This window comes from Saccostrea echinata, unplaced genomic scaffold (assembly GCF_033153115.1).
Source record: "Saccostrea echinata isolate AGI-Se365-2 ecotype Australia unplaced genomic scaffold, CSIRO_AGI_Sech_v1 ptg000006l, whole genome shotgun sequence".
Classification (NCBI taxonomy): domain Eukaryota; kingdom Metazoa; phylum Mollusca; class Bivalvia; order Ostreida; family Ostreidae; genus Saccostrea; species Saccostrea echinata.
The window spans coordinates 14,077,935-14,092,027 of NW_026889755.1; the positions used below are offsets into that span (position 1 = coordinate 14,077,935).

The 14,093-nt window shown below is 35.3% G+C and overlaps 1 protein-coding gene and 1 long non-coding RNA gene across 2 annotated transcripts; both read right to left on the reverse strand.

Annotated features, from left to right (window-relative positions):
- Positions 1–697: 697 nt before the first annotated feature.
- LOC133180420 (uncharacterized) lies at positions 698–5,221 on the reverse strand. Its single transcript, XM_061314950.1, has one exon. The coding sequence runs from the start codon at positions 5,219–5,221 to the stop codon at positions 698–700; it is 4,524 nt and encodes a 1,507-aa protein (XP_061170934.1).
- Positions 5,222–9,309: 4,088 nt separating this feature from the next.
- Positions 9,310–12,585, reverse strand: LOC133180283 (uncharacterized). The gene is made up of 3 exons (XR_009720314.1): positions 12,468–12,585; positions 11,066–11,478; positions 9,310–9,809 (listed from the first exon to the last, which is right to left on the reverse strand). It is a non-coding gene; the product is annotated as an uncharacterized LOC133180283 (long non-coding RNA).
- Between the last annotated feature and the right edge of the window lie 1,508 nt (positions 12,586–14,093).

Consider the following 14,093-nt stretch of genomic DNA (forward strand, 5'->3'; position numbering starts at 1 on the left):
CTTATGTCTCAACAGACACTTTGTAAGTAGGGCAACCTGTTCAATTTTTTGTGTAGTAAATCATCAAAAAGTGGTGTAATGAGCCTCCTTTCACATGTATGTTTGATGAAATATTTAATAAAATTTTCCTTTTCAGTTAAATATCTTTATCATGTTTATATCTTGCAAATAAACCCTCTCGAAATACTACACTGTACTACATGTTAGACATTCATCAAAACTTTATGTTGATATATTACCTTCAATTTGTAGATGTTTTCTATCTTCAAAACATGTAGACTTTACTGCATGGAAGTCTGATCATTGAAAATGGATGTGGAATCTAATCTTGATCTCAACGAAGATTTCTAAACACAAAAAAAAAACACAATCATTACCAACATATGATACATGTTATCACATAATTTCAACACTATACTCTTCTTTAACAAAAAATTTGCTTTGTATTTATTACTGATAAATTATTTATACTAATTTATATTACCGGTAATTAAATCATTCCAATAATGTCACGTTCTTTCAACCAATGAAAAGGTACCAAATAATTTTTTCATTGATTATAAAAAAGAGCTTAACTTATTATGAGGACCAGTGACTTTGAAATTAAGATTACTAGTATATGTGATAATAAACTAAATCCATTTTTCATCCAGGAAGATGACAGATAATTCCCGTTCAAAATAATGTCAACTCAAAATTAGTCTGAATCTTTATTTTTTTGAGTTCTCACATGAATTTCTATAGCTTCATGATAACTGAAAAACAACGATTTTTTGTGCACACAGGCTTCCAGAGAACCAGTAACATATACATGATCTAAAGTTGTTCCACCCTCTGTTGTGTAAAACTGCACCAACTGCATAAATCCCATAGATTCTAAGAATGTTTGTATGGGTCCTTGGGCTTTGGCATCTTCATTCATGTCACCAATAATGAACAAGTTGCTAAAACGCTTCTTGTAAAAATCCACCACTTTTTGCAATGTGTCAAGAAAATTGTTTACAGGTAGTACACTCGGTCGGTAGAGTACAATGATTGCAATATCCTCCTCATGGATTTCTACAGTTAATCCCTCTATATTCTTGTATTCCAAAGCATTGATCAAGATTGTCTCATTGGTTTTCTTCTTGTACACTCCAACCCCACCACCTTTAGCTGTTTTTAGTCTTGTCATCACATCTTCACTATCATCGTAACACTGGCTACGTGGAATATGGTGAAAGTCAAACCCTGAAATTTCAATATCTCGGATGTTCTCATTTTCTCTCAGCCATGTTTCTGTTAAACATACAAAATCAGCTTTCATCAACCTGCTGTCACAATTCATCTCCTGAAAGTGTCCTCTCAAACTCTGCACATTAAACAATAGAATTGTTTTGTAATTTTCAAACTTTGCTACATTGCATGTCAATTCTTCATCTAAATTGTATCTTACCATTCTATTAAGTGCTAACTTCACATCTAAATCAGCATAAATTTTTTTCTGCAGGACACTTTCATCATTCATCTCAATGAACAGACCATCTTTTGAAGTAACACGGCTGACTGCTACATATGCTTGACCAGGAGAGAAAGTCCGATCTAAGTTCACAACAACACTCTTGGCGGTCATGCCTTGAACTTTATGTGCTGTGCATGCCCATGACAGTTTCAGTGGAAATTGATGTCTGACAATACTCTTTATATTTTTCTCATTCATCTCTTCCTCCACTCTTTTAATTGGGACAATATTCCCTTTGGGTGTTTTCTTCCCTTGTATTTTACCAATACTTGAACTATCAAAAATGACTTCAACTACTTCTACTGCTGGTGCAGGCTGTTTTCTTTTAAACACAAAATTTGAAATATATCCCATTGCACCATTCACTAGTCCATCTTCAACACATACATTTCGTGTCAGCATTACTCTTGCATTCACAGCCAAAAGTAAGGTAGCAGAGAGGCCATCAACTCGGGTACTAACCAAAGGTTTGTCACGTAAAGTTAATTTCCCCGTTGTCTTATCTTTCTGATAATCATCTGCATGCACTTCAATTAATTCCTCACAATTCCCATGCAGCATTTTAAGATTGAATTCATTGGCCTCTTGGTTAGTAGAATAAACATGAAGAACATCATCTGGTCCTTCTCTGATGCATTCCCGCAGTGTTTCCAATGCTTCATCTGATAAAGGTTCTTCACATGTTCGAACACGCAATGAATTCAGAACAGTTGCAAATGCTTTATCTTCACGTTGTCGCATAATTTCATCTAATTCTACAATTTTAAAAAAATCTAGCCAGAAGTCAACTGGATATGAACCATTTTCTTTGTACAATCTTTCATCTTTTCGTTGTTTAACAGGTGGAAGTTGATAAAAATCTCCAACTGCTATCACAGATACACCACCAAATGGATCTTTACATTTTTTGATTTGGACAAGTCGTTCATGAATGTAATACAACAATCTTTTGTACACCATGGAAACCTCATCAATGACCAAAATCTGCAAATGTTCTAATCTCGTTCTTATCCCACTCAAACTTTGTTCCTTCAAGGGTTGATATGGAATTGGTAAAGCTTTTGTTAAAGAAAACACATGATGAATGGTATTTCCTCCAATATTGAATGCTGCTGTTCCTGTAAAAGCTGTGAGAATCACCGATACTGCATTTGGAGAAGGCAATGATTTTTCAAAGAGACGAGAAGCTTCATAGTGTATTGTCTTAATCAGATGGCTTTTCCCTGTCCCTGCTCCTCCAGTTATAAAAATGTGCATAGGTTTTACATTCTCTCCAGTCATTTTCTTGACACACCATTCATGAACAGCATAAAAGATGAGCTTCTGTTTGTCATTCAAACTGCACAGTAAAGGAAGCATCTCTTTTCTGGTGCTTTGAGTCTCTCTTAAATGATATATAGCATCATCAGAGCCACTACACTCAATTTCATTTGTGACCTCTGATTCTGTATTCTCCTGATCATTTCTTAATTTTTCATTCAAACATTCTCTTCGATTTAATTCTGTTTCTGGACATAAACTTGCCCATGCGTCCTCTAGTTCACCAAGCATTTCTAATGCATCCTGGGCATTTTCAATATCATCCTCACTTTTTGAGAAGTAAACATGATTACTGTCCACTATGCTTTTAACTTTTTCCAAGTTTGTGTTTGGTTTCACCCTCACATGTCCACTCTCATAAAATGTCTGGTACAAATCAAATCCAGCTGGTCTCAACTGATTCAGATTCCAGTATGGAAGGAAAAGTTGTAGCAGACACTGATAATATTTCTCAGGTGCGTTATCTCGATGGAATCTTGGATATCGTATTACAGCAGGTTTGCCTCTACTTCTCTTTTGAATGTAACCCTTTCCATTTCTCAATTCATACACACCATCTTTTTTGCCCGTAGGGATCTGAGATTTACTAAGCACTCTGTACTCTGAGCAAAATTCAGCAAGACACATTTTATGGAAAATATTTAACTCTGGGCGGTTTTCATACCTTTCCACAATATTTGTCATCCACATACTATCTTCTTCCTCATCATTGTCATCTGCATTTAAATCATTTTCATCAACCTCAATTTCCCGATTTTTTTTTATTTGTGCAAGAGGCTTACTCAGACGAGTTGGATTTTCCCCCACAGGAATGAAAATGACTTTTCTTGAACTTTCTTTCATCTTCAGATTGCACACCCTGTATACTGCTTCCTGTGCACTGACCTCTCTGTGATTGAGATAAGCTGATCCTACTCTCTTGATGGTATCATGTGCACTCAAATTTCCCTCTGCTGCTTCAAGTTGAGTTTGTTTTAATAGCATTCCCATCTCCCTTTCAGACTTTGAAATGTATGATATAATGTAGACAATGCAGCTGAAAGGGTCTAATACATACTGTATATCCATATTTGCATCCCAGCTTTTGAGCAGGCATGGGTTGTACTGATTTGTCCACATTTCTGTTGGATTTCGTTTCAAAACAGTCAATGTTTTAGAGGCCAATACTCTGTGTGCTTTTTCATACAAATCCTGTGATAAGTTTATATTGCTGAATATTTCCTCTGTTGTTTTAAATGCCTTTGCATCATCCATTACTTCATTCCACACCTTCAACAAAATCTCCTTTGCCTGCACACTACCTAACTCACTACTTGACTCATCCACATTTTGTTCTAATTGTCTTGAAATGAATGTGCACTCTGAAGGCGGTCTTGGAAAGTTGAATCTACATTCTGTTCCTTTCTTCCTGCATGATTTTGAGTGTCCTTTGCTGTGTTGTTGTACATCCAATACAATTTGTCTAAGTTCTTGGTCAGTGTCATTTGATGGCAGAGCACATGTGATATGCCTATCAATGAAGTGACAAATAGTCTCCTCACTGTCCTCATCTAATTTTGGAGCATTCTCAACCCAGTACAAGCAGTGCATATGAGGAGAACCCCTTTGCTGAAACTCAACTCTTACAAAGTAATCTACAATGGTTCCTATTGGTTTTGCTGGTGACATTATTACATTTTTCTGGAATATATGGAACCTGTGTTCAAACATTCTAGCAACAGTTACAGGATTGCTTCTTAGAATTTCACTTTTCTCAGACCAATCTAGATCAGAAGGATTTCTGCTGTCATTCATATGTAGCATAATTGAACCCAGTATTTCATTCCACCTATATTCTGCTGCAGAAAAAGAACAAAACCATGTGGGGATTCCAAGTTGTCGAAGCATAGCAAAAAGATCTTTTTGTGTACTTGACCAATATGCAGGTGTTCCTCTAATTGGTTGCATAAATCGCATAGCCTCATCACTCCTAAGCAGCTTGGCAAGTACAACAGGATTCTGTAACATTTCTGTTGTGACTTGTATCCCTCCATCAAGTTTCGATACAGATTTGCGAATTGAAATTTGTGTTTTCTCAATAACCTGGTTCAATTCAGATAGGTACTGACAAAAGAAAATGTAATTGGTATCCTTTGCAAATCTGTTATCTGCATTCATCAGCCTGTTGTTAAAATATCGAGAAAGAGTAATCCTTACATCTCGACTTTCATTCCATGAATATTTTCCAGTTGGAAATAAATGAGGAAAAGTTTTTGCTTCATTGCCCTCCTCTTGCAACATTCTTACAGGATTCTGTCCTTCACCCGGAGCAAGATTATAAACATCATCAAAGTAGTGATCAAGAACTTCCTGCGCAATATCTACAGGTTGTAAACACGTATCTGTAGCAACTTCTTGCATGGCACTGTTCTGTTCTTCACATTTCTTCACTGTCAAATGCTTCTGGCTGACTGAATAAGGTACTTTGGTCATTATCATTTTCCCATGTTGAGTTGATTTCGACATCATGATACCACTGATTGTTTTCTTTCAGGTAGTTAAGGGCTATCTTAATGTGATTTGGGTTCACAAACTGATATTCATAATATCCCTTGTATGACAACTTTCGTTTGAGTTTCACTCGTAACAAGAGATTTTCATTTTCATTCAGAGGTAAACTGCTTGTTTTCTTTACATTTGATGGCACACATACAACAGGCCCATGTACATTTTGTTGACCGCCTTTTGGAAGCATGGTTACTTTCATGAAAGGTATATGCAGAGCAATTAGATGCTGCTCTAAAGTATTCAGGTCATTGAGCTCTGGTGGAATATCTTCTAAACACATGTTGTTAAATGCTGCTTCAGCTGGAACATTTCCACTCAGAATTTTTCTATGGCATGTAAAACAAATCCATGTTCTTGATTTGGGACAATTAGGAGAACATCCAGATGCACAAGTATGAACAAACTTCTTATCAATGCATAAATTTGCAACATGAACTGCCTTCATACTTTTCTCATACATTTTAAGTGTACATCCTTGCACCTGGTTTTCAAACAAAAGGCGATGGCAGCAGCAACATACATATTCTGGTCCATGTATCACACATGCTTTAAATGATTTCACTACTTCATCAATATTTTCAAGCATTTCATGCAGTGCTTGTCTTTGTTTTTGTACCAATTCCTTTTTCTGTTCCTTTATTTCTGCACTGGAATGATATCTAACTTTACTGGCTGTTTTAACCTTCTCTTGATGCTGTTTGTTTGTTTTATACTTTTGTCTGCCTCTTTTTTTGACATCCTCTTTGTGTGTCTGGTTTGTTTTATATTTCTGTCTACTTCTTTGTTTGACTTCTTCTTTGTGGGCCTGGTTTGTTTTATACTTCTGTCTACTTCTTTGTTTCACATCCTCTTTGTGAAGCATGTTTGTTTCATACTTTTGTTTACTTCTCTCTTTGACTTTTTCTTTGTGTAGCTTGTTTGTTTTGTACCTATTAACACCAAGCTGTTTTAAATTTTCACGATACTCTTGATCATTTCTGTATCTGTTCCTAGCATCTGCAATGCATTTTATTTTGAATTTTGGTTCAGTTCTGTACTTTGCATTTTTCTTACTCAATTTCTTCTCTTTAGCACTTAAACCTGATTTTTGAAGTTTGCCTCTTTCACTTTGTTGTTGTCGTTTCTGTTTTCTCTCTGCACCAATTTTCCTTCCTTTTTCTTTCAAACATAACAGATTTTGTAATGAAGTCAGTGTACTATTTTCTCCACATGTAATAGATGTAACAACATTATAATGATTCTGATTTATATGATCTAGATAAATGCCACCAAATGAAGTCACATTTTCTTCTGAATTTACCATTTGTCCGGAATAAGTAACCCATCTGTTCTGTGAGTATGTATGAATTTCACTTTTCAGTAAATGGGATAGTGCTAGAATCTCTACTTCAGTTGCCCATTTTCCGTCCCTAAGCATGCCTGACAAGGAAATGTGGTTTTCTACAGATTTTTCACCTGGCCTTAAGAACGGTGAGAAAAGTAAACCATTTTCCAAGAGGTGATTGCATATTGCTAAACGTATTGTCTGATGGTAGTCTTGTATTCCCGTCAAACAGAATGAGATTGCTCGAAAGAAACAATTTCCATCTGGCTCAACTGGTACACTGTTCATTGGTACTGTAATTTCCTGTCCATACTGATGTTGATTTTCACACTGATTCACAGAAAATGGTATTCCTAAGATTTCACAGTGTGTTTTCTTTTGATCACTTGAAAGTGGTAAAAATCTTATCTGATGGTTCTCACTCCCAACAAATTCTATCTCATTATCATTTTGTAATCTTGAACTACTACATTGAAAGTCGGCAAAATCATTTAATTCTTTTTCTACATCACTGAACTGTGATTCTTTATCAGTGCCTTCTTCATTTCCAAATGAAAGCTGTCTAGCAGAGCATTGCACTCCAGTTATTTCACACTCAATTGCTTCAGTATAACCCATTGACCTAGCTAAAGACACAATATGATTGCATAAATCTTGAACAGTTTTGTACAAAACTCGTGTACTTCTACCGTTTACACTCTGAAATCCTGCAGAAGACCTGGAGTGGGAATCAAATGTGAAAAAATTATGGTGAGATTTCCCAATCAAAAATGTATTTCCACCAAAACATACAAAACACCCGTCACTGTCATCAAGGGCTATTTGAAGTGCCTCTAACAATTCATGAGCATTGAATACAGCATAATCCATTACAACATTTGCTAAGTTTATCAAACTTGGTAAAGACTCGTTTGCTTTAAACTCATACAGCCTACCAAAGCATTCGAAAAACTGAGGTAACTCACTTACTAAAAGGTATCTGCTTGCAATTGTAGAACTACACTGTAGATATGAATACAACTCATCTCCTGTTGCCAATATTTTGTTCATATCTGCTGATTGCCATTGTTCACAATTCTTCAGTTGATGATATGCCAGTGCTGTTAAAGAGTTAGCTACACACTGAGTTCCTGCATTTTCACCAAACATTGGATCTCCCTGATGAAATGAACCTTGAACAGACAAATTCTGATTTCTTGAACATTTACCTTCACTTGCTCTAACATCTTTTCTATATTCCTGGACAGATTTTTTAGATTCTCCGTCACATATTTCTGATTTCTTTTCAAATTTCTCTGATATCTTTTCAAATTTCTCTGATTCCTCTATTATTTTCTTAGTTTCCTCTATATTTCCTTTGTTTTCCTCTATATTTCCTTTGTTTTCCTCTACATTTCCTTTATTTTCCTCTATATTTCCTTTGTTTTCCTCTATATTTCCTTTGTTTTCCTCTCTGTGCCTTACATCTTTTTTTAAAGCCCTGCTGACCTCTTCCCCCTTGGGAGGTATCAGCTGCGCCTGACCTGCTGAACCAGACATCATCCAAATGTCCGATTCAGGTACTCTCGGTGGAGTACAAACCCACGCTGGGGAGTCAGGGGATGCTACCTTGTCCTTTGGGACAATCAGACGACTTCCCCGAGGAGGTGACAACCTCGGGGCTGAGTGCATTTTCTCACTAGGAGAGGCCTGCACCCTGGCCAAGGGTTTTAGCGAAGTAGGTGGCAACCCTATAGAGCCACATTCTGACCTAGGAGCAGCTGCATCCACTGTCAGTGTTTCTTCTAATGGAGGATCAGGGCAGGACTGAAGTCTCTTTTGCCTCTTCCTCATAGCATCCCTCTTGCGCTCTTTATTGCCAGTGAGTGACTTTCTCTTAGGCATCTATCAAAAAATTAACTCATTAACTAACAAGAGATGTTTGTAAAACATTTATGCCCCGTCCCCCCAAATTGGAATTCTTCCAAGTCCAAGGGGCATAAATCTGTCAACAAGAGGCCCACGGGCCTTATAGGTCACCTGAGTATTGTTTTCTATATAAAATTTTGATTGCCAATTTTCACCGCGCCCTACTCTCGGAGGTCAAAATTTTAACAAATTTGAATCTACACAACCTGAGAATGATTCCATATAAATACTAGATGTTGTCATGAGACAGTAATACTGAGACAGTAATACCCGCACTAAAGTGTTTGCCTCTAAATACACACTCGTACATATTGGGCGGCTTTCCAAGGAAAAGTCAAAATAATTCTAAAATTTACACAAACATATATATATTCGTTAAATTGACTATGAAAATTCTCAGACCCTGTGACATATGACTCAGAACCTCTTATAATATGTATTTTACATGCTTAATTCATTACCACTTTGAATTTAATTAATGACATAAATTAGATTTTGATAAATGTTTTGCTCATAATAGGACCTTTTAAAATTTACAAATCCCCCCCCCCCCCTCAACACCACAAACACACAGCACATACCTTTTTTAGAATAGGCTTAGATATGAAAAAGTTTTGTTAAAACATCATTTGTTATGAATTAATTTAAAATTTGTTCTTGTACTTTACATGTTCACATGGTTAACATGTGAACTCCTTTTGGAAAAATTCTACATTACATTGGGTTGCATCATCCATTATCATATTTTTAGATTAAACACCATTCGGCCTACCTCTGTCGATTCCCACTTCATCTAATAAGGTGACTGAATGGATGAAGGTTTGCCGAATGGGATAGCATAAGCACATGCTGCAGTCTGGTGTGTATTGGATTAATTCATTTTGTGTTATAATTGGATTATATTTCATGGAGTTGACGAGACCAGTATGACAGTCAGTAAGTACAAGTTTAAGTATAGTGGGGGTAAAATAAATTCAAATGATTATAGGTTAAAGTTCAAAAAGGGTCAAAGATCATCGCTGCTACACTAGACAAATTTCATATAGTGAAGTTATCTGCCGTTGTCGATGTGACATTCAGTTACTGCCAATACTGATGCAGATCCAGAATTTTTTTTCAGTACTGGGGAGGGGGGTTCACATCTCAGTAAAAAAAATCCAGCCCACAATTTCCTGACAAACAGGAGAAAAAAAATGAAAACAAATGAAACTAGGGCTTTACAGATGTTCCCCAAACGCTCCCCAACTCCCTTTTGGTGCTATATTCCCTTTAAGCTCTATTAAATATGACATTATGTCTATCTTTATTTTAAATCCCATCCTATTTGGTTGGAAAATAAGGGCATATAACCATTCAAAGTTTAAGCCAATCAGATTTCAGCGAACATGCATGCACGTGATTTCATGAAAATATTATATATCATATTGTAGGATATCTTAATGCATGACTATGTTTAAATTTTAAAACATTTCGTCAAAAAACAAAAAAGATATTGAGATTTTTGTTTCAGCCAATCAGAGCAAACTGCACGTGCACGCACGTGCATAATGACTATATCTTCTTGTAGGAGCTTCTTATATCTATCTATGTTCTAAATCCCATCCTGTTATGTTGAAATGTAAGGGAGTTATAGCCATTTTAAATTTCAGCCAATCAGATTTCAGCGCACGTGCATGCACGTGATTTCATGAAAATATCATATATCATATTGAAGGATATCTTAATGCATGACTATGTTTTAAATTTCAAAACATTTCGTCAAAAAACAAAAAAGATATAGAGATTATTCTTTCAGCCAATCAGAGCAAAGCACACGTCCACGCAGGTGCATGATGACCAAACCTTCTTGTAGGAGTCAACTATGTCTCTCTATGTTCTAAATTCTATCATGTTTGGTTAAAAAACAAGGGAGTTATAGCCCTTTAAAGTTTAAGCCAATCAGATTGCAGCGCATATGCACGTGCATGTTTTCATGACAATTGTTATATATCATATTGTAGGAGATTCTAAAGTATGCCTATATTTCAAATTTCATAGCATTTCTTAAAAAAAAAAAACAGAAAAGATATTGAGTTTTTTGTATCAGCCAATCAGAGCGAAGCGCACATGCAAGTTCGTGCTTATTTGAGTGTGTCATTTTATCTACGCTATTCATATATCCTTATATAATGAGTTTCACATTATTTCATCAAAAAATATAAAAGTTATAGCTATTTTAAGGATATAAGAAATTTTGCGTGTTGCACGCGCCTGCACGTGCATGCGTATGCGCGCAAAAATGACCTTCCCTGCGACCACCTACACTACACACCTATTAACCCTAAAAAGGTTTTCGCTTTTCGCTCAGTTGGATGAACAGTTTCTGAGAACATTTGCGGACAAAAAAGTCCGGAGAAGAAATAAGAAAAAAAAAATAAGAAGAAACACAGTAAAAACAATATGATCCCAAACTCTGTTTCGGGAACATAATAAAAACAATGATAGTGGGGTCAAATCCGTCAATGTTTTTTAAGTTTTAGGGAGGAGGTCCAAATTTTATACTTTATTTGCTTCAGTAAAGTTTATTGTTTATTTTCTTCCAGTGACCTTCAATTTCCCAAAATGACCTTGGGTCAAGGTCATGACACACCCTTGGGTCATGGGCAATCTTTGTTTGAAATGAGAACCTACCAAGTTTATCCATAAGAAAGATATGGACCGGACACAAATTATGAAAATTTTCTTCCAGTGACCTTGAACTTTCCCAAATGACCTTGGGTCAAGGTCATGACACATCCTTGGGTCATGGACAATCTTTGTGTGAAATGAGAACATACCAAGTTTATCCATAAGAAAGATATGGACCGGACACGAATTATGATATTTTTCTTCCATTGACCTTGAAATTTCCCAAAATGACCTTGGGTCAAGGTCATGACATACCCTTGGGTCATGGGCAATCTTTGTGTGAAATAGAAACCATACCAAGTTTATCCATAAAAAAGATATTGACCAGACAGGAATTATGAAAATTTTCTTCCAGTGACCTTGAACTTTCCCAAATGACCTTGGTTCAAGGTCATGACACATCCTTGGGTCATGGACAATGTTTGTGTGAATTGAGAACCTACCAAGTAAGGGCAAAACGATTACACGTGTAAACGGAGACGTTTCGATTATATGCTCTAAACGTTTACAGTTTCAGTAAACGTTTACACGAAGGTCATTATCAATGTCTTCAGAAAAAATGTTGACCACAAACAAATTGTTTTATTTCAAAATTTACAAAAGAAACACTGACTTTGACAATTTGATAAGCAACAATCTAAACTGGAAACATATAGAATGAGAATATCTAAAACCCGATATGGGCTAACATAATTCATATTTCCGAGTTGCTAATAGGAGCGATGTTTTACGACACTTAAAATATAAAACTTGATAATTATATTTTGAATATATTTTTTGAAAGTCTTTGAAAAGTTTAAATATAGTCAGCAGGTCTTGTTTTACTTCTTTCATGATTAAAAGATCCATCTTTACTACGTCCGGTAGCCAAACAAACCAAGCAAATGGGTGACGAGGTCGTAAGTGAATGAATTTAATGCGCCTCAAATTCTTACGGTTAAATCACAATAACAAACAATAAATTTGTAAAAATAACTCAAACTTATATTAAAGTGAAAGAATTGATTATCAAATTCGACTTTCATGAGTAAGTAGCCATTAAAATCCAACATAGAATATCTCTCGTTTAAACGGAATCGTTTCAATTACTGCTATCCGTTTAAACGTTTACAAAATTTAGTAAACGTTTCACCCTTACTACCAAGTTTATCCATAAAAGATATGTATCAAATTGATTTATGAAAATTTTCTTCCAGTGACCTTGAACTTTCTCAAATGACATTGGGTCTAGGTCATGACACACCCTTGGGTCATGGGCAATCTTTGTGTAAAATGAGAACCTACCAAGTTTATCCATAAGAAAGATATGGACCCGACATGAATTATGAAATTTTTCTTCCAGTGTCCTTGAACTTTCCCAAATGACCTTGGGTCAAGGTCATGACAAACTCTTAGGTCATGAGCAATCTTACTGTGTAGTAGTACATTCTAATGTCCCTCTGTAAGAAAGATATGGACCGGACATGATTGCACAGACAGACGGACGGACGGACAGACGGACAAGGTGATTCGTATTTACCCCCCCAAACTTCGTTTGCGGGGGGTATAATTAAAATGATAAACATTTTTAGACTGAATTTAACAATTAATGGAGATTTATGAACAGTGTGCATGAAATTATATGTATAATACAAAAAAAAATACTTTATTATGATATATTAAATCACCATCAGGCGACCATAATTTGATTTTTAGTTTTACGGATTTTTTTTTCAAGAAAGGTCAAGTCGGAGGACGAAAAAAAAAAAAAAGACAAAAATCATTCTAGCAACGACCTTTTTCACATATAAAAAGTCATGTCCCATTTCACTGTAATATAAAACAAAACAAAAAACAACTTACAAGATATTTTTTTTTTTAAATATTAATATACATTGCATGTATAAATGTTGTTATTTATAAAAACTACAACTTTTAATTCAAACATTGTTTAATATGAGTACCATGTAATATTTGAAATTATAAAAATTTAATTATGTTCTTCACTGTATAGTTTGCACTTTCATTTGAGCGTCATTTGAATAATATTCAGGGTAAATATCGAAGTTTAACTTGGCAATTAAACGAATTAATAAAATTCTGCAGATGCTCTGAGTTTCCAGCTTTCAACTGATGGATGAATGGATTTTTCTCATTATAAGAAACAAGAGATCTGTTTCCTGGATTTAATAAAGATCTGAAATTGAAGGAACTGGATGTACCTGTTAGCCAAACTTAAAACTTAAAACATTTTTAAAAATTACATCTGTAATCTATTGAGAATGAATTAGATAGATTCTTAGATCCTGCATTCTTTTTTTTTTTTACTCTAAGTACATATGATATCAAAGCATTATTGTAGTCCTGTTCCAATCTGCTAAAATTATATTTTGAAATTCAGAAACTTTATTACCCTGTTTAGCTACATAAATTCAAAGAAGTCTTCTAGAGGTACTGTCAAGTTGCTCTGCAGTTTCAAGGGTTTTTATATACTGGTCTTGATGTAGGATTTGCTAAGTCACTGAATCTCGTAATCCGCGGTGTTCCCTCTGCAGACTGTCACTCTTTATTAGTTACCATGTACTTGCTTTCATTTCCTCTTTAAATTAATAATAAAGTAATCCTACTGTATAGCTGGGTTAGCTTGGGTAGAGTTCATGTCTTTCCTGATCACTGTATTATTTATGGAGGAATTATTGTGTTTTAGGCGCATATAAACTTGTTTGCAGCAAAGTATCAAGTAAATTCATATCGTTATTTACCATCCTTTTTGTGAAATTTCCACATCTAGTATCTCTGTCTTTGAAAAACAACACTTTTTATGAGGATAATGAGCAATTAGAACTG

Coding starts and splice junctions, on each gene's coding strand:
- LOC133180420 (XM_061314950.1), bottom strand. CDS start 5,221: ATGCAAGAAGTTGCTACAGATACGTGTTTACAACCTGTAGATATTGCG.